General features: G+C 48.8%; 1 protein-coding gene across 2 annotated transcripts; it reads left to right on the top strand.

The window, feature by feature from the left end:
* Positions 1-193: 193 nt before the first annotated feature.
* On the top strand, positions 194-17,552 carry ZCCHC17 (zinc finger CCHC-type containing 17). Of its 2 annotated transcripts, none has more exons than XM_075115114.1 (8): positions 194-462; positions 563-693; positions 1,244-1,301; positions 2,724-2,824; positions 5,388-5,479; positions 6,240-6,340; positions 7,607-7,755; positions 16,708-17,552. In XM_075115114.1, the coding sequence occupies exons 2-8, from the start codon at positions 652-654 to the stop codon at positions 16,888-16,890; spliced, it is 726 nt and encodes a 241-aa protein (XP_074971215.1). In that variant the 5' UTR covers positions 194-462; positions 563-651; the 3' UTR covers positions 16,891-17,552. The 2 variants fall into 2 exon arrangements, with proteins under 2 accessions (XP_074971215.1, XP_074971216.1); XM_075115115.1 differs by having other exon boundaries at positions 200-474.
* Positions 17,553-18,484: the final 932 nt, after the last annotated feature.

The raw sequence follows: 18,484 nt of genomic DNA, 5'->3' as shown, positions 1-18,484 counted from the left end.
CCGCCCCCCTCTGCCGTACATCCGGCGCGCGGGTGACGGCAGAGAGGCGCCGCGTACCTGCGGGCGGCCCCCGCCAGGATTGGCCGCTGGCGCCGGTGGGAGGGCGCCGCCTAACATGAGTAACGCTGATTGGCTGGAGGCTGCCACCCACCATCATTCCGCGCGGCGATTGGCGGAGTGAAGAGGTCCCTCAAGGTGAGGGGGGGAGGGTGTGTGTGTATAGGGAACAAAATGGCGGCGGCCGGAGAGGGGCGACTCATGGGGGCGGTTGGGCGGTTCCGCTCCGAGCGCTGACGGGCATCGCTTGTTCTGTCCCGTCCGGGCCTGCTCTGGGCCGGTACCGCTGCCTCCGGCCGGGGCCTCCGGCAGCCTCGGTCTCCCCACGTCGGTGCGAGGCCGAAGAGCACCGGGACCGAGCCACGGCCGGAGCCACGACGGATGATCACCGTTGTCCGCTGATAGGTCTGCCCGCCGGTGCTTCCCTGCGTTAATTGAAATTAATGCGTTTGACTTTGCGTTAATAAATACAAGTTCATGCGTTAATTAAGTATTTCTTTTCAAGGCGTCTCTCTGAACTCGCGTGCCTAGTGCGCAGCAGCCGGGGCTGGATTCGGCCGGCGTCGGTGGGACCGTCGGAGCGTCGGCGGCGCGATGGAGGCCCTGCCCGAGCTCTACGCCATCTTCCAGGGCGAGGTGTGCACCTGGCAGTGTCTCGGCCCGTGGCATGCCGCCTTCTCTATGGTGGTGTTTTGGTCGCTGTCTCGTTCAGTGGCAGTTTGACTGACAGTTGTGTTCCACCTATGTACGCACCTCTGTATATGTGTGTTTCTGTATATATGTATAGATACATGTGTATATATATAGAGAGAAAAATGTTGTAGATGCCCCATCCCTGGAAACATTCAAGGCCAGGTTGGACGGGGCTCTGAGCAACCTGATGTAGTTGAAGCTGTCCCTGCTCACTGCAGGGGGTTGGACTAGATGGCCTCTAAAGGTCCCTTCCAACCCAAACCATTCTAGGATTCTGTATGCATATAAGATACTCATGTGAGTAACGTAGGCGTGGTTGGCTGAGCACGCCCAGATTTATCAAATGCTGCAGTGTCTAACCTGCCTTGAAATCTAAAATTGAAGGAAAGCAGGCAAACTGTGTAAACTTTCTGTGCATATTCTAACTACGGTTTGCTAACGGGTGTTTTGTGAAAGGTTTTTGCATTGGATGTTGTATTGGTTTTCTTCACAGGTTGCTACGGTGACGGAATATGGGGCGTTTATAAAAATTCCAGGCTGCAGGAAACAAGGTTTGTTGCTCTTACTCTGTTCAGATGTATTTTCATGTTGGCATGTTCGAGCCAAGCGATCATCCTTGGAATTAAAGGCTTGCTAGCTTTTATTAAAAACTCAGAGAAGTTTGGGGTTTTCTCCCTAAATTGAAGTTGAAGTTCTCAGAAGGTATTTAGAATATGATGGTATGCTTGCATGAATACGGAAGACTTGGAGAGCTTTTTGGTAACTTCGGGATATTTGGGTGAATTGTTTTAAGGTGTTGTAGAAAGCTTCTATAGTTTGTCCAATTAGATAGTTTGCCCAACTTACTTCTTCTGTGGCCAGTGTAAACAGGTAAACAAAAAAAGACTGAAATGAAGCTCAGATAAAAAGCAAACCAGAAAAGCTGACTTAAAGCTCCATCTGTGTTTGTGGGAGACTTGCAAAGCCAAACAAACTCATTTTACAAAAGCAGGAGCTTATGGTCGATGTTCTGCCAGGTGCTGGTAGGCCCACAAATAACCCTGTCTCCGCTCACCTCTTGAAGTGCCCGGTCACTGTAGTGCCAAGTCTAATAAAAGTTCTTGGACAGAAGTGTGGCTGCTGGAGGGAAGTCACTTTGAGATGCAAACGGGCCCTGAAATATGAGCTTGAACAGCAAGGTGTGTTTCCGTATTTATCCTCCCTTGTATAACCCTGTAGCCCATGTGCAAATTAAAAATAACAGTTTTGGGGCGGTGTGACCTTGCAAGTGCAGGAGGTCAGGGCAGCCTTGGTGTTTCATGCTTTTGACTTTGCTAGCAAAGTAGTGTGTTGCTGATGCATGAAATGGGCTCTTTATTCTCCGGTGCTTGGGGTGGCCTCGGAGGGCAGGGAGGCAGGGAGAGGTGTTAGTGCCTGATGTTTTGAGTACAAAGGCATTGCTTTGGGGCCTGCTTCTCTGACTTAATTTGGAGTGGATACTGATGATCAATATGTTTGATTGATGGAACTAGTGAATCCTCACCTCCGTCATGTACTGGTGGAAAGAAATGGTTTGCTTTGCGTAGGGCAACCGCTGAATATGTTCCCTGTCTCCCAGAGCAGTGGTCTGCAAACGTTTTTGATTGTGCATCCCCAGTGCATGACCAGTTAAAATCAATTAACCCTATCAGTTAAACTTTTGAGCATATGGCTCCCAATATGTGTATTTATTTATAAATTATATACAAGTACTGCTGTACTAATGTACATTATTAAACATATTCAAAAACAGAAATTGAAAAAGGGTGAGATAAAGATGAAATGAGCTCTATTAATTATTTTATTCCATTTATTAATGGTACGAAAATATTTTCTTCCCACGCCTGAAAGGATTGTCTCGCATCCACTCCCCTTTGGAGAGTTCTGTCCTCAAGGGCATGAGATTCAGTGGAAACTCCTTATTTTCTCCCTTTCTCTTCCAACACCATGACCAGGCCTTGTCCATAGGACACACATGTCCTCCTGCCGCGTGGATAAACCCTCTGAGATAGTAGATGTTGGAGACAAAGTATGGGTGAAGCTTATTGGAAAAGAGGTAACATTAATTCTTGTTTCTTGAGTGCTGTGTAGATAAAGTATACTGCAAAACCACTGAGAAGCTCTGTACACAGAGGCCATGTGTTCCTGGCACTGTGTTGGGGTTTGGCGGGCTCTGTTTCACAGCCAGGTGAATTTTCTTTACCTCCAGACGTGACTTTGGGCACATCACTTCTGTGATTTGCAGCAACGCAGTTCAGAAAGAGGGAGCTTCATAAAAGCTTTAGGCTTAAAAACAACAAAACACCCCTCTGTGTTCCCCTGCGCACCCCTTCGCAGCTTGTATCACCTTAACTGTGTGATTTGGTGGCTAAATGAATGGTTTGAGAGGATCCCAAGATAAGAGCCAATATGAACGCAGTTCATTAACTGTTTTGAGAGACAGGCGCATTCTTAGAAGCAGCTGAGATCTTTGTTTGTTTTCAAGCAAGATCAGTGGCAGTGAATTAAGCCCAAGAGAAAATACAGAAGCTTTTTGTTTGTTTTGAAGCAAGAGCATGATACATTCCCTGCCCCCCAATCTATGTTGCTTTTTTCCCTGCAGAAGATGTGACAATACGCATATTGTCAGTAAAGATAACTTGGAACAAAAACCAGAGACTCTTGCTTTGGTGAGCCATGGAAACAAAGCAAGGCCACTGTACTTTGGGATCGGCGTAGAAGCGTTCAGTTCAAGGTTGCACAGGATTTGGCCATAAATGCTTTGCCTGTTTTTTGTTTTGTTGTTTAGTTTTCTTTTTTTTGAAAGAAGACAATCGGGTTGAAGTACAAACAAGGACTTAATTTTGTGTGAGATAAGGGAAATGGGTTAAGAAACTTGGTCTTATTTACACAGTATAGAAAAATTATATGAAAGACTTCACAGCTTCTTTTTAGCCACCTGTGGTGTGCTTTTGAAAAGAAGTTTCAGGGAGTTATAGGATCATTAAGGTTGAAAAAGACCTTTAGGATCATCAAGTCCAACTGCCAACCCAACACCCCCAGGCCTCCTATAGCATGCCCCCAAGTGCTGCGTCTACATGTTTTTTGAACACCCCCAGGGATGGTGACCCCCCCACCTCTCTGGGCAGCCTGTGCCAGGGCCTGACCACTCTTGCAGTGAAAACATTTTCCCCAATCTCCAATGTAAACCTCCCCTGATTCACCTTGAGGCCGTTCCCTCTCACCTGTCACTGGTGACCTGGGAGCAGAGACCAGCCCCCCCCTCACTCCAGCCCCTCTCAGGCAGCTGCAGAGAGCGAGAAGGGCTCCCCTCAGCCTCCTCCAGGCTAAACCCCCCTAGCCCCCTCAGCCGACCCCCAGCACACTTGTGCTCCAGACCCTGCCCCAGCCCCGCTGCCCTTCTCTGGACACGCTCCAGCCCCTCAAGGCCCTTCTTGTCCCGAGGGGCCCAAACCTGAGCCCAGCATTCGAGGTGGGGCCTCCCCAGGGCCGAGCACAGGGGCCCCATCCCTGCCCGGACCCTGCTGGCCACACCAGGGCTGACACAAGCCCGGGGGCTGGTGGCCTCCTTGGCCACCCGGGCACTGCTGGCTCATGCCCAGCCGGCTGTCAGCCAGCACCCCCAGGGCCTTCTCCGCCGGGCACTTCCCAGCCCCTCTGCCCCAGGCCTGGGGCGCTGCCTGGGGTTGGTGTGACCCAAGGGCAGGACCCGGCCCTTGGCCTTGTTAAACCTCACACAAGTGGCTTCGGCCCATGGATCCAGCCTGTCCAGGTGCCTCTGCAGAGCCCTCCTGCCCTCGAGCAGATCCACACTCCTGCCCAGTTTGGTGTCATCTGCACTATCTGCATTTTGCTTGTGTACATTTTTATTAAGCCAGTATTTTCTTTATCTGGAATGCAGGTGTTGGGTTCCTGGCTTCTATTCTGGCCTGCAAGGGGCAGAAGTGTGTTGGAGAGGTGGACAGTGGAAGAGTTTGTTGTTAGATTGCCTGCAAACATGTCATAAACAGAAATACCTTCAATAGCAGCATTGGTCAAAATACAGAAAGTTGTAAGAAAGGCTTGAAATAAACCCCAAGCATACAACTTCTGCTCTTGCTTCTGAAGTGATAGTGTGTCAACCAAGGACTTATTAGGATTCAGAAAAAACTAACCCCCTAATAGAGATACTTAAAAGATTTTTAGTTTTCTGAGAGGATGGAAATGGGGGAAAAAAGGATATAAAGTTTATTTTTCAGGATGCAAGCCAGCCAAAGTACTGGTCCAGGGGGAGCTGCTGTGGGGGTGGCTGATTTGAGAATTATAGCACAGCTTCCAAACATGCACTGTTGTCTGTAGCTCTTGGGTCTGATCATATTAAAAGCAGAATGTTAATCTGAACAAACCTATAGTCTGATCTTATTACTGAGATAGCTGCTTAATAGAAGCTCTTTTATTAGCTAGAATGCCCTAAATTCAGCTACAAAATAATAGAACAAAAGCATTTTCATGTCATGTCCTTTGAGGTGCTGCTCTTTGCTAACCAAGAGTTTCCTTCCTTCTCCATAGGCCCCCAGACATGGTGTATTAATTAACATTATTGTCACTTACTCTTCTCGTTCCCTGTCTTCCTCTTCCAGATGAAAGATGACAAACTGAAACTCTCCCTCTCCATGAAGGTTGTTAACCAAGGCACGGGAAAAGACCTTGATCCAAACAATGTTTCTCTTGAGTAGGTAAATCTACTGAGCAGAATATAACAGATCAGACAGGTTGCTGCTGCCTGCTTTTTGCTGCCTTTCATTCCTGGCTCTCCTGCTGTACTACTTTCTAGGTCCCCTCTCCTTTGGAGGGTGAGGGGGGTTCTTCCCGAGCCCCGCAGCGCTGTACTGGAGGGGTGACTGAAGGCACTCCCTGCGTTATGCTGCCTAGAGGCAGGCAGGAGCTGGAGGAGGCTGCAGTGAGTTCCAGCCCTTCACACCACGGCAGGATTTTAATTCCTGCCTTGTGGCCATGTGCTTGTGCTGGAAGGGTTGTTCATTACAGCAGGGGATTTGTCTGACTTTCACATACTATGAAATCAAATCCTATCTGCTTGGATGTTTCAGAGCTTCCTTGTTTACGTTTTCTTGCGGTGTCTCTTGCAGGTCAAATAAAATCGCTTTATTTTCATACTGCGCAAGTATGTCTGTGTGTATATTCACATACATAATACAGACGCTAATACGAGGGACGTAACTGCAGCTCCCTGCGTTTGTGTGCTTTGTGTAGAGAGTGCTCAGTTAAACTGAAAAAGGTAGATGGCAGGTAATAGGCTGTTAACAATGTGGTTTATTCTAACGAGTGGTTGGTCAGCTCTGCTTTGATTTAGCTGATGAAGTAGTGCTTTTAGAGCAACACTTGAAAAAACTTGTGTTCAGATTGTGTCCATATAAACATACAGGATTAAAGATGAGAGAGGATTGAACATGGAACTGTCCTTCTCTTGCCAGTCAGGATGAGAGGAAAAAACGCACGTTCAGAGACTACACTAGTCAGAAGATCACGCTTGAAGCTGTCTTGAACACCGTGTGCAAGAAATGCGGCTGCAAAGGTATGTTTGTGCAGTGTTGTCCTGTTCTTTTGATGTAGCCTTGTTCTAACCAGGTAGTGACCTGGAGATAGGCTTGTACTGACGTCTGGTCATGGTTGTGTAGAAGGACTGAATTCTGCTTCCACGTGTCTCTCTTGGAGGAGAACTAAATTTTTTATCTCTTGTTATGGAAAGGAAAGGCTTAGCTGAACTCCTCATATAAAGGTTTGTTTCTTAAAATGGCATCCCTTTGAGCTTCCTGTGAAGAGCCTTCCGACTGAGTGCAGGTCAGTCCAGGTTCGCTTCTTGCAGCATTTGTGTTAACATATCTTATAGCTGAGGTCTCGTTCCAGTTTTGCCTTTTAAGAAAGAGGCGTGCCTTCCCCAGATCATTTCATCCTGAAGAGCAGTCGGTGGAAATGACTGGTCAGTTGTTGGGAACGCAGCGTTACCTTGTGAGCAGTGTCTTAGAGCTGAAAACAAGTGGTTTTGTTTGGTTTTTTTAAATCTGGCGAAACTTCTGTGTTTTGCCTAGTTCAGCAATAGGAAGTTGGCTTATGTGATGCCTTTTCAGTAGCTTTTGCAAGTAGGTTTTTTGTACGTGGAGTTTTTGCCGCACCCTACTCGTCTTGCGTTATTGAGCCATAGAGTAAATAGTTAAGCTGGAGTTAGTGCTGTTCCGGAGAAGATTAATAACAAATACGGTTCTCTGTAGTGGTGAATAACTGTCTTTACCCTTTTGAAGAACTCCCAGAACTTTAAACTGGGTTCTGCGTGTTCCCAGTCTCCTTTTTAATGATGATGTCTACCCATAACAGGCAGGCAGATGCTCTCTACCTGCAGTTTCCACTACAACTGTTAGTAGGTCAACTTTGATGTCTCTGGAGTAGAAAGGGTAGAACCAGAACAAGCTGGTTTCCTCTGTGTGTGGCTTTGGGATCTCATTTGCCAGCTACCTGTCGCACCAATTCCCTTTCCCATACACTTTTCCATGCTGCTTAAGTCCTTGCACAGACATGTTTCTACCAATTTCCCTGTTCAGACAAGAGTGTCTTAGTTTTTGCCTGACTAATCTTTCCAGAATGACCTGGGTTGCGTTTGCTCCCCTGGCTTGTTTAATCAGGGCATGTTAAGCTAGCTGGAATACTGGGACAAAAAATGTACAGTGTAGATTGTCTTATTGTGACTAATAATAAAGAGAGAATTGGCAGCACTTTGGGTAACTGAAATGCACTTTTTTAAAAAAAAAGTGGGGGGTGGGTTGCTCCTTTGAACACTCTTTTACAGGTCATTTTGCAAAGGAGTGTTTCGTGCAGCCTGGAGGTACCAAATATAGCCTAATTCCAGAAGAGGAGGAAGAGGAGGTGGCAGCAGCAGAATGTGAAAGAGAGAAAAGGAGCAGCGTCGCTGACGATTCTTCAAAAAAAAGGAAAAAGGTATGAGGTGCCCTACTGCCGGCCTGGAAAAGTGACCCAGATAACTTATTCTGTAGTTACATCTGTGATTTACTACAGCAACGTGGTTATGAGTAGCCGGTTCTGGGCTGAGAAGGTGGCTCAGTTTTGTGCGGATTCTGTAGCAAAACAGGAATCTCCTCTGTAGACTTTTTAGTGATTCTTATACTTTCTTCCTTTATTCGTGTTAAACTGTCTTCCAGATGGTTTTGTGCTATAATGCACAGTCCTCAAACGAGGTTTCTTACAGTGAGAAAAGGATTATTTTTTTTTCTTGGTCTTTGTGAGGCTCTATGAAAATTGCTTCAGTTTCCTGAATTTCTGTGATCGTGCCGATAACCCCGTTTCCCCTCCCTTCTCGCTGCTCTTGCCCTAACACCTTTCTTTAATCTGAACTAAATGCCCCGGTGCCTCGCTGCAGCGGGTATCCTGACCCAGCTGCTGCGATGTGAACTAGGCTTATCTGCACACGCCGGGGAAAATCGCTGGTTGTGTTTGCACAGGGAGCGTACTCCATTTCCAGGCTGTAAAGCAAATTTTGTCTATGTGAAAGTGCCAAGAGGTAACAGACCTCTTACGTCCAGCATTTGGACTCTGGCTTCAGAGCGTGCTGGTGTAAAACATAGTGGAGACCTGAATCCAAAACAGCATTTGGTGGTTGGTCTGTTTATACAGCAACGAGTACCCCAATTCCAGACTTCAGTAAATAAACTGTTTCATTGGCCCCTTTACAACTGGTGTCCAACTTTTAATTACACTTTCAAAGCCCCCTCCCCCCCTTTTTTTTTCCCCTGTTTCTCTTTCCAGCCCTGTGGCCTGTCTGTTTCCCTGGGGAGGGGCAACAGGCAGAAAAAGTGCTTAATTTCATTTTTACAGGAGAGGGACAAGGACAATGTTAGCAATTGCATAGCAAGAACTAACTTCTGAGGGCTTAGTCCTCCCAGGCTCGCTGTGGAGTTAAACCAGTCCTGGTGCTAGCAAGAGAGACTGCAGATGTGGCAAAAGGGAACAGAGGAGTCGGTTTTGATGACGACACTCAGACCAGCTCAGAGTGACTGACACTGGTAGCTGAAGTCTCACTTCCAGTCATGTTTTTCACTGGTAACATGGCTTCTGGTGCTTTGGTACACAGTTATTTGAGAGGGGCATAGCTGCGGTTGTAGGCGGTGACTGCACCAGAGTAGAAGAGCCAGGTGTGTCGTGATTTCCCTTGTGTCAGCCCCTGCCCTGTTGCATACTGTGTCTGCCCTACGGTCAGTACAAAACGAAGTTAGCGTTAATTTGATGCCTAATTTGCAGTTCTTGTTTGCTCGGTAGCGCTCCGGTTGGCTGATCAGTAGTGGGAACGGCATCTTTCTTGATCGTAGATCCTGTTGCCTGGTTCCAGCCTGAGATGTGCTTTGCTTCCCCACTATGTAGGCTCTTACTCAAGAATGTCTTGGACTTGTCTGTGGAGTGTCGTTACGCTGTGATAGAAAATACACATACTGTTCTTTCTATTCTGATCTTGGAAGCTTGCGATTGAAGCGAGTCTTGTCCCAGATCCCAGCCTAACTGCAGCTGACCTTTCTGGACTCCAGACGTTGGGCTTCTCCCTTGCCATGGAGCAGTGTGAGAGCAGGCCATCGGTAATACTTCAGCAGGGCTGGCTTCTCCTGCCTTGGGTTCTTTCCCCTCTAGCAGTGATGATGGGTTGTCTGGTAAAGACTCGTGTAACAGCTATTTAAATGCTATGGGGGAAAAAACTACACTGAGAGGTGCACAAATAGCTTGTTATCCTGTTGGTGCCCATCCATGGAGCTGGGGAGGTCCTGCGGAGTCTTGCCCTGCTGAGACTGCAGGATGTGTGGGTCGCTGCCCTGAATTTGTCACTAATTTTGGGGGGGGTGTCTGTGTATTAACAGCCTTCCTTTAAATCTTGCTTCTTCCTTTGATCTTCCTCCCTTCTTAAGGAGGAGATCAAAAGTTTTCAGATGTTTTCCAGTGCTGGAAAACAAAACTTTATGCTTTTTGGAGACAGGATGTGGGATTCCCGAAATGAATAGCTCCCTTGTTGCCTTGAGTGCCTGCTGTGATCTTCTGTGGGACCCCCCATGTGCTTCCCTGCTTGTCTGGAGCCCCAGGGGGATTTACACAAAGTAGAAATAGCTCCATCTACCTGGTAACAGTTGCCTTCCTGACCCCATCCCATATGATGTTTGTAACATAAATGTAGAGCTTATATTTTTCAATGAGTAGATAGGGAACTGCTATCTACCAAGCATCCGTTTAGTGTCATAGCAATGGTATTAACATTTTTTGGTTATGATCAACGTTTTCTCCTTCCTTGATATGATGCTTCCTTGCAGTCCCTGGGTGCTCTTCCCCAGAGACTCCTCTGCGTACAGAGATATGCTGGGGTCCTCACTCCCTTTTTCTCTTGGCTTGCCTTCCCAGTGGTTCCTCGTTTTCCTCCTGCCTGAGCCCCACACCCTTCACAGGAGTAGGAGACAGCTGGAAGCTTCAGGCCCCTGGGCTGGCCCAGGCTTCTGGTGTGTCCAAGGGCCCAAGTCTTTCTAGAGACAGATCACCCTGCTAGTACTTTGCACACGAGAGCAGTGCCCTACCTCCCATAATCCCTGAGAAAATAAGTGACTTGAGGGAGAAGGGGAGATGCTGCAGTTGCAGCGCTGCGCAGAAGTACCGGAGACCATCCAAGAAGTCACTGACAGCTGGGCAGGCACGTGGCTGCGTCCTGTTCGCTTTTACTCCTTGGGTCGCAGGGTGAAGGAGCTCCTATGGGAACGCGGCAGCGTGCCTGTGCTGAGCTTGCGTGGGAGGGAGGCGTGCTGAGAAGAAATGAACCCTTCTGATTCTTCTGTCTGTCTTTGAAGAGAAGATCTGCTGTTTCAACACTAGGAGTAACCACTTTAATTTGAATTCTACAAAAGTGCCCCATCTTCTGCTCAGATACATTGATTAACTTATCCCTGGGCTAGTTTTGCCAAGGTCACTGGAATTGCATAGTAAATGTGACCTGGGACGGCTTTTTGGCAGACTTTGCTGCTCTTTATCCCGCCTTGTAAAAGATTTCCAGGCAATCTGCTTGCAGATGTTGTCTCTTCATGTAAAAACCACACCTTCTTAATTGTTGTTTGTTCAGTGATTTGTAGCTGTCAGACCTTAGTCTATCCTTGTACTTGTAGCTGGTACTTGTTTTACTAGTTCTTAAATGGCATTAGCTTAGGGCACAGATCTTCACGCGCTATGCTGTTCTCTTACTGTCCTTATCTGTGCTTTTCTGAACTGTGCTGCATTTATTTAATGACCATACACCAGATTATTCTAATGAGTTTAATTTTGACTGGTCCTCAAGTAAGGGATGCAATAATACCTTTAGATTTACATAACGAATCTTGTTTGGAATTAAATTGGGCAGTGGAATTTCACTTTTTTTTTCTTTTTAAGAATTTAAAAAAAAAAAAAAATCCTAGAAAGAATACTGGCACCTCTCTGGAGATGCAGAAGGACATATATGGAAACTTTTTCTAACTTTTCACAAGAACAGACATAAAGTCTCCGAATGAGGCCGTAACTCCACAAAAGGGTCTGGCAAAAAATATTTAAACATTTTGGAGAGTTCTGGACACTCCTGTCTTCTTGTCTTATCTCAAAATCAAATACCTTGAGAAGGAATGAACTGTTGTAACATTCTTAAAGCATAGCACAGAGCAACTTTCCCTACAGAGGACAGGAGAGAGCCTGGTGTGCTAATGTGGCCCCTCTTAGCGCCAGCTTTTTAAAAATAACTGGAGCAGTAGGAAAGCCAGTGCTATCAGGCTGTAGCCCAGCCTACTGCTCTTCTGCCTGCCAGCTCCCAGCATGGGTTTTGCAGATGAGAGATTTTGAAGCAAGTTTGTTCTGTGTCGGTAGAAGTGGAATCGTTACGTAAATTGGGCAGAATGTGCAAGGAATCGTAACGTGCAGGTCTTCATACTTGCTGGCCGTCTGCTTGGGCAAAATCCACTCAAAATGTTGACACAAATGAAGTGTTTGCAGTTCTGGGGGAGTGCCTGGGTGTGCTTGAGAGCTGAGCTGAGCTTCATCCGTCAGCAGCCAACAGTTCTGGAGACCAGCTTGAAGCTCAGGGTGCGGCAGGGCTTTGCTGCTGTTGCTGGAGGCAGAAATCTGTCCTTTGCTTTGCACTACCCTCTCTGATATATAAACTGGAGAAACGCTCCCGCTTGCGCAACGGAGAGTTGACTCGTGCTTGGCTCCCAGTACCAGGGTGCTGGAGTTGAAGGAAATCTGAGATCTGATAGAAGGATGCTGCTTGTGCAGAATGATTGCACAGCAGCACTGCCTCCTGCTACAGAAAACGTTAAGCTCTTGTGTCGCAGCCTTGCTCCCTGCAGTATTTGCAGTCCAGCACGTGCTTGTGTGTGGTGCTCACGTTACTGCACTGGCAGTATTTTCTCTTCCGTTGTTGTGAGCAGTTTTGCTGTTAGAAGCCCCCCAAAAAGGGGAAACTGAGATGTTGGTGTTTTTAGATTTTTTTTTCATCCAGCTCAACATCCACGTGTGTACTTTTATTTCCCCTGTAATCCTGAAGGGACTGGTGTGACATCCTGTCCTGTCTTCAGCCTTTGCATGTTGAGAAAGTTTCCCAAGCTCTGGAATGAAACTCTGTTAGTTGTTAAGGTCTTGTCAAACTTTCTCACCATGTGCACAGGCTGGAAAAGCTTGAGAAAATTCTTGCTCTGCATCCCTTTCTTTAGAAGATTTAACTCTTTACCATCCTCTTCTAAAGACTCTTTGGATTTGCTTCTGCCCTTCCTCTGTGGGTAGGGGACTTTGTACTGAGTCTGATTTTGTCCCACAGAAAAATTTAGACTGTCAAATTTGGGGTGACATCAATGATCATAGTGCTATTGTTGAGCTACAAAACACTGACACCTGCCAAGGGGCTGTTAGGTGTGAACTCAATCGTCTGCTCTCTTCCTGGAGTCCCAGAGGACCCTCTGCTTGATGTTCAGCTCCAAGCCATGTGCTGTCTTTGCTACTCAGCCTCCCTAAAAGAGTTGTTCTGTCTCACATTAAATAAGCTACTGCCTCCCTTCCTTTGTTGTCTCTAATTGATAGCCTGTATCTGGTGGTACGACACACAGTCTGTGCTAAATTGATGTCTTTAGCTGGGCCTTTTGTGTCCCCACTCTTATGGGAAAGTATGTTGTTTTTAAATGAAATGTAGAAAGGCTCGGCTTGTCTTCCCGTAAGCCAGTATATTAATCTTCATATGGAAACTACATGTGGCTGAAGCCAATGGAAGAAGTGTCTTCTGGGGAGGAGTGGGGGAACCCAGCCTCCTCTGTGCTCTCTGCATTGGGGCACTTTTCCCCCAAGCAATTTTAAGACAATTTGCCCTTCAAGGGGAGGTCGTGGGTGGCACTGGAGGGCTACTGGCAACCCTGTGTCCTCGCTGTTAATGCATACCTAAATACAGCATGGGCTTGGCTTTAACGGGCTTGCCTGCCTTGTTGTGAGCTACTTGAACACCTCCAAGCCTACAGCAGATGAAGCAGAGTTGGAGTGTAAAAGTTAGTTATTGCAGGAGATTCACACCCCACACCGCCCCCTTAGCTTCATTTTTTTGTGCTGTGCTCAGGAGCTGCTTCTGGCTTCTGTTTCAAACAGATGAATGCTTGTTTCTCAGCTTGGAGTCTTCTGGGTGAACGTGCACATGCTGCTGTGTCTTGGGCTTCCTTCTGTGAAGCGAGGTTTCTTTATGTGGATGCTTTCCAACCCATTTCCAGCCAGGGTTGTTCTTTTTCCCCTGGGTGGGATGGGTGTGTAACAGGCCTTAGGCAGCACCTGTGAGTGCCTGAGGGAGCAGGGAGTATCTCACGCTGAACCCACAAAACTGATGTCAGCGCTGGGTTCAGAGCTTTAGCCCCCATGGCCAGCCCTGTGCTGTGCCTGGTTGTATTGGAGCAGGTGGAAGTACTTGCCCACACCAGTCATTCTGATTTTGTACAGGTATCTCGTGTATCTGTGGCTGATTGCTGCTCTTCCCTTCATCTAACTGTGCTCATTTTGCTCCCTTGGCTTAGCTTCTAGGGTGGCTGTGGATGTCTGCAGCAGTGGGCTGAGGAGGGCAGCCTTCCTCCCCAAGGACTCGTCCTGCCTGCAATCCTGAGACTGGCATAACTGTGCTCTTAGGCTTGCTGTGGCTCTCTGCATCCTCGTGAAATGAGTGCATGGCACTAACAGCCCTGCCAAGGCAGGGGTGACTTAGAGCAAACCTGTCCCAGTGAAACTCTCTGCAAGCCCAAGGGTGCCATCGAGGTCATTTGGGACACTCTTGGCAAAGAAAACAAGTGGAGCTGTTGGCCTGGGGGCTCTGGGCTTCTCTCATTACACTCTGTTCTGTAGTGGAATATAAAACATGCTTGTGTGTTATGTTTGGGACCGTTATTTGACTGCTGTCTGTCTCCCATTGTGCTGCTCCCCAAAGCCTGTGCACAGGTGTGCTCTGAACAAGCCATTTAAATTAGAGGGGAGGGAGAGGGAAACACGGTGCTCTGTCTGGCTTACCAAGACTAGACCTTTCCTGGCCTAGCGATGCCTTGAATTGAAAGCCTTGGGCTTCTCCTACCCATCGGTGCAGACTTCTCACCACTGCTGAAGGAGAGCTCGGCCCTCCAGTGGTGGTGGTCAGTGTGGGAGGCAGTGCTGTGGCGACGGCTCCTTGCTCACGCTTTGCTTCGAGAGCTCGCTGTGAGCCCAGCTGCAGTGCCACTGTGCCATCGCAACTGCGGGCGTGCTTTTACACACCCAGGGTGACACCAGTCTGCAGGAGATGCATCCAGTGAAGATAAAGTATGTGCGGGGGAAAGGAGCGGGGCTGTGTCTAGGGGATAAACCTCATGTAGTGCAGCGAGCAGTAGTGCGTGTATTACCGACACCTGCCTCCACAGCTAAATTCTGGAAGAGAAGAGGATGCTGGATCGCAGCAAGTTGGGGAGGATTGTGCCCAGTCTTATGGGTGTACTAGTTCCAGAGCGGTGAGCGCACAGGGATCACCCGGGAAGATGCAGCTTGCTTTGAGCAAAAATGCTGGTAGATGGCTTAGTCAAAGTGGCCAGTGTTGCTTGTTGGTGTTGACTAAGCCCACTGCAGGCAATCACATGGCTTGGGTTGCCTTGCTGGACCATCTCCGCTTCGTGAAACCCTCTTTTGCTGCTTTCCTTATGTCCTTTTTATGTCCTTGGACAGAAAGCAAGTTCATGATAGCCATTTTCACAGGAAGGTCTCTCTTTGATGTTGATGTGACTGTGGATGAGGTCAGTGGATCCTCCTTGGAGGCTGGTGTTGCTGGGCTTGGATGGAAACCTGGAAGCCGTGCTGATCTTAGCAATCTTGAAGTGCTTTGTTAAGCATGTGCAAACTATTAAAAGTACATTTTTTTTATGGGCCCTCTCACCTGCACGCTGGTTTCTTTTATTTCCCACACTCAAGGGGCCTTAGAGAAAATACCTCAATTTTGCAAGGCAATTATTGCTTTTTCAAAGCATGTTCCTAAAATATCAATGAAAAAAATATTTTCTGTCTTGTTCCAAGAGTTGGTCTATGTGGTGGGTTTGTGAGGATTCAGAGAATTAGAAAGGTGAGTTGTGCTGGGGTCAGGTCTGGATGTTTATTTGTGCAGAAAAGCCAACCGCGCCGGCCGATGCCTTCTGAGCCGCCTGCATTCCTGGCACCGGGACCGCTCCGCCTGCAGGGCGGTGGTTTGCCGAGCCCTTGCTGGCGCTTGGAGGGCACGGCTGGCTCCCGAGAGCCGCGCTCAGCGCTTCTCCTCCTCCTGCTCCTTGCTGGCAGGGGATGAAGCAACGGGCAGAGCGGGGCTAGCAGCTGGGCTGTGTGTGCCAGCAGCACGGGCGGACCTGATCCTCTCCCCCAGTACTGCTTTCTAATTAAATCTATACCAATTGCTATACTGCATCATCAAGCAGTCTTTATCTGCTTTGGGATCCTCTGCCCGACGTGATTCCCAGGAAAGGTGTTCCGCCATACTGATCTCAGTAATCTCTGCTTGGTAGTTGCTGTCAGATGCCTCAAGACTGAGGGTTAGATCCCTTTCAGAACTCCTTACGAGCTTTATTCTAGCACCAGCTGTTCTTATTCTGCATCTAAATGTCATGTCTTGAGCTCTGCAGAGCTGGTGCTTCAGGGCTTTGCAGAAAAACAGCCCAGGGAGCTCAGTGCGGCCCTGGACTCTGCCTGCATGTGGGGGGAGAGGGCGGGAAGCTGCCAGAGCAGGAGGGTGTACGGTCTGTTTTGGGATTGTGTGAAGAGTTGCTGCTTGCAAAAGGGCGCTTTCCTCATCCCGCCTCCCCTCCAGGGACGGCTGCAAGAAACTGACTGGCATGTCTTGGGCTTTCCTGCAAGAAGGGCGTGGTGGTGTTGGTGCTCCAGCACATCGGTGCTCATTTACTGGCAGTCTGGGGGCTGATGGTGGTGTGGGGAAGCTGGGGTGGTGCTCCAGTCCAGCTGGCTATTTTAGAAACCCATTTCCTTGCCAAAAAGGCTTCACCCTGCCAACCTTTATTAATAAAGAATATCCTTAAATAATGGAGTAAGCTCTGACCATGGAGGGATGGTGAGGATGCTCTTTGTGTGATTTGACTAACAGTCTTCAGGCTTGGATTTACACTGTGACACCCTTCTGCTCTGACAGCTGCTGTACCCTGCCCGGTGCAGCTGTGGACTGACAGCGGTGGTTAAATCCTGACTCACTGGGGCAGAAGCCGTGTGCACCTTCTGTGTTGGAACAGGCTCGCCCCTGTCACAGCTTGTAAGGCACTTGTTAATGAAAGTATCTCGCTGCCCTGGTGAGCACAAGTGACAGTTTTCCCACATGCAAGGCTCTTTATTTATTTTTTCTTCATTTGCTAGGAGAAGAAGAAGAAAAAGAAGCACAAGAATAAGCAGTCCTCCTCCGAGTCGGACTCGGACAGCTCGGACTCGGACAGTGATGGGGCTCAGCTGGCCAGCAAGAGGACCAAGCATTCAGGGAAGACTAGCAAGGCTCAGAAGAAGAAGAAGAAAAAGAAGCATAAGAAGCAGCCCCGGGACTGAGCGGCAGGCAGGGGTACCGGTGTTGAGGGAGTCCCCGGTGCACGCCACGAAGAGCGAGCAGAACTGAATCAGCGTGCCCCTTGCTCCAGGGACGAGGAGTTTCCTTCTAAAAGTAATGCTCGGCTTGCGGTGTTACAGGTGGTGACTTTGATACAAGTTGTCCTCTGGTACCTTAGGCACGGGCTGCCCTTTTCTCCCACCAGGAGAAACTCCTGCCAAAATTGGCTAATTACACCCCTTCGTCAGCACCTCTCCCATCCTCCAGCCTCACGTTATGCTGGGTAAGCTGCCAGCGCTTGGCGGCTCCCCTGGGCGGTGCGGCCAGCTGCACCGAGCCTGCATGACATCAGCCCCCCTCCAGTTGCCTGTAAAAGCTGGAGCTGCCCAGCTGTGCTCTCCCTGCTCGTCCCCGCGCCGCGCTCGGGGATGGGGTGGCTGTTTCTGGGCCCTGTGATGGGGCTGCGTCCTCCCAGCCGGTAACCGTGCAGAGCTGCTTGGCTTCGGTCCGCAAACCCTCCCCCAGCCTCACTCATTTTGTCTGCAAACATTGGGAGTGGAAGAGTAAGAAGCAAGTGGGGGAGCAGAGGTATTTTAAGTAAACATTAGCTGTGGTGTGTTTGCTGCCTTGGTAAGTGATGGAAAATAAATTTCTCCAATCTCCAGTTGTACTTCATACCGGGCCTTTTCTTTTATACATGCCATGCTTCAACTTAGGCAGTGAAAAAGTAGGGCTAGTTGTGTGGGAGGGGACGTGACCTGTGTTAAAGGGGTTTTTTTTTTTTTTTTGTAAAGTCCTGGCTCCTTTCAGAGATTCCTCAGAGTGGGAAGGGGCTGTGTGATGAGGTGATACCTACGAGAAGTCTGGTGCCTTCTGGTAATGAGCAACCAGAGCATAAATCTTGTAACTGGAGCTGAAGGTCAGGGGGAAGGGATGGCAGAGGGCTGGGCTGTCCCGGGCTGGGGTGACCAGGGAGGAAGTCTTCTGGGAGCAGCTCATCCCTGCTGGGGCAGATGTGCCGAAGAGGGGGACCTGAGTCGCTCCTGGTGCCGCTGCCTCTACTGGGGAGCAAGAGTGGGGCTGGTGATTCCCCTTCAGCGTAGCAGGAGGACTCAGGGCTGCTGGAGGCAGCCTGCCCCTTCTCCCTGGGCTTTGCCCTTTCCAGAGCTTCTCATCCCAGTTCCCCGTGCCTGAGTTTCCCCATTTGGGTCTGTTCCCTTCCCAAACCCAGACCTGAAGTGCTCGTGACCTTGATTCCTGGCTCGGCCGCTGCCCACTGTGCGCCATCAGCTGACGCTTTGGCAGAGAGCACCTGCCCGCACTGGCGGCAGAGGGATCGTTCTCGCTGGGATGGCGCGCGCCTGGAGCCTGGAAGATTGGCGGCAGGGCTGTGGTGGGAGTAAACTGATATTCCTCCCAGAAAAGCACATTTCTAACCAAAATGGCCTCTCTTAATTCCATAGCTCAGACAACCAGCTGAGACGGGCTGCTGGGATAGCTGACGCTTTAACCCCCTGTGCTGGTTTGGGCTGCGATAGAGTTAATTTTCCCCACAGGGCTGTTTGGGATTTGTGCTGGAAACAGCGCTGATAACCC

Source organism: Phalacrocorax aristotelis, chromosome 20, assembly GCF_949628215.1.
Source record: "Phalacrocorax aristotelis chromosome 20, bGulAri2.1, whole genome shotgun sequence".
NCBI classification, from domain to species: Eukaryota; Metazoa; Chordata; class Aves; order Suliformes; family Phalacrocoracidae; genus Phalacrocorax; species Phalacrocorax aristotelis.
This window is presented reverse-complemented; position numbering and strand designations above follow the sequence as displayed.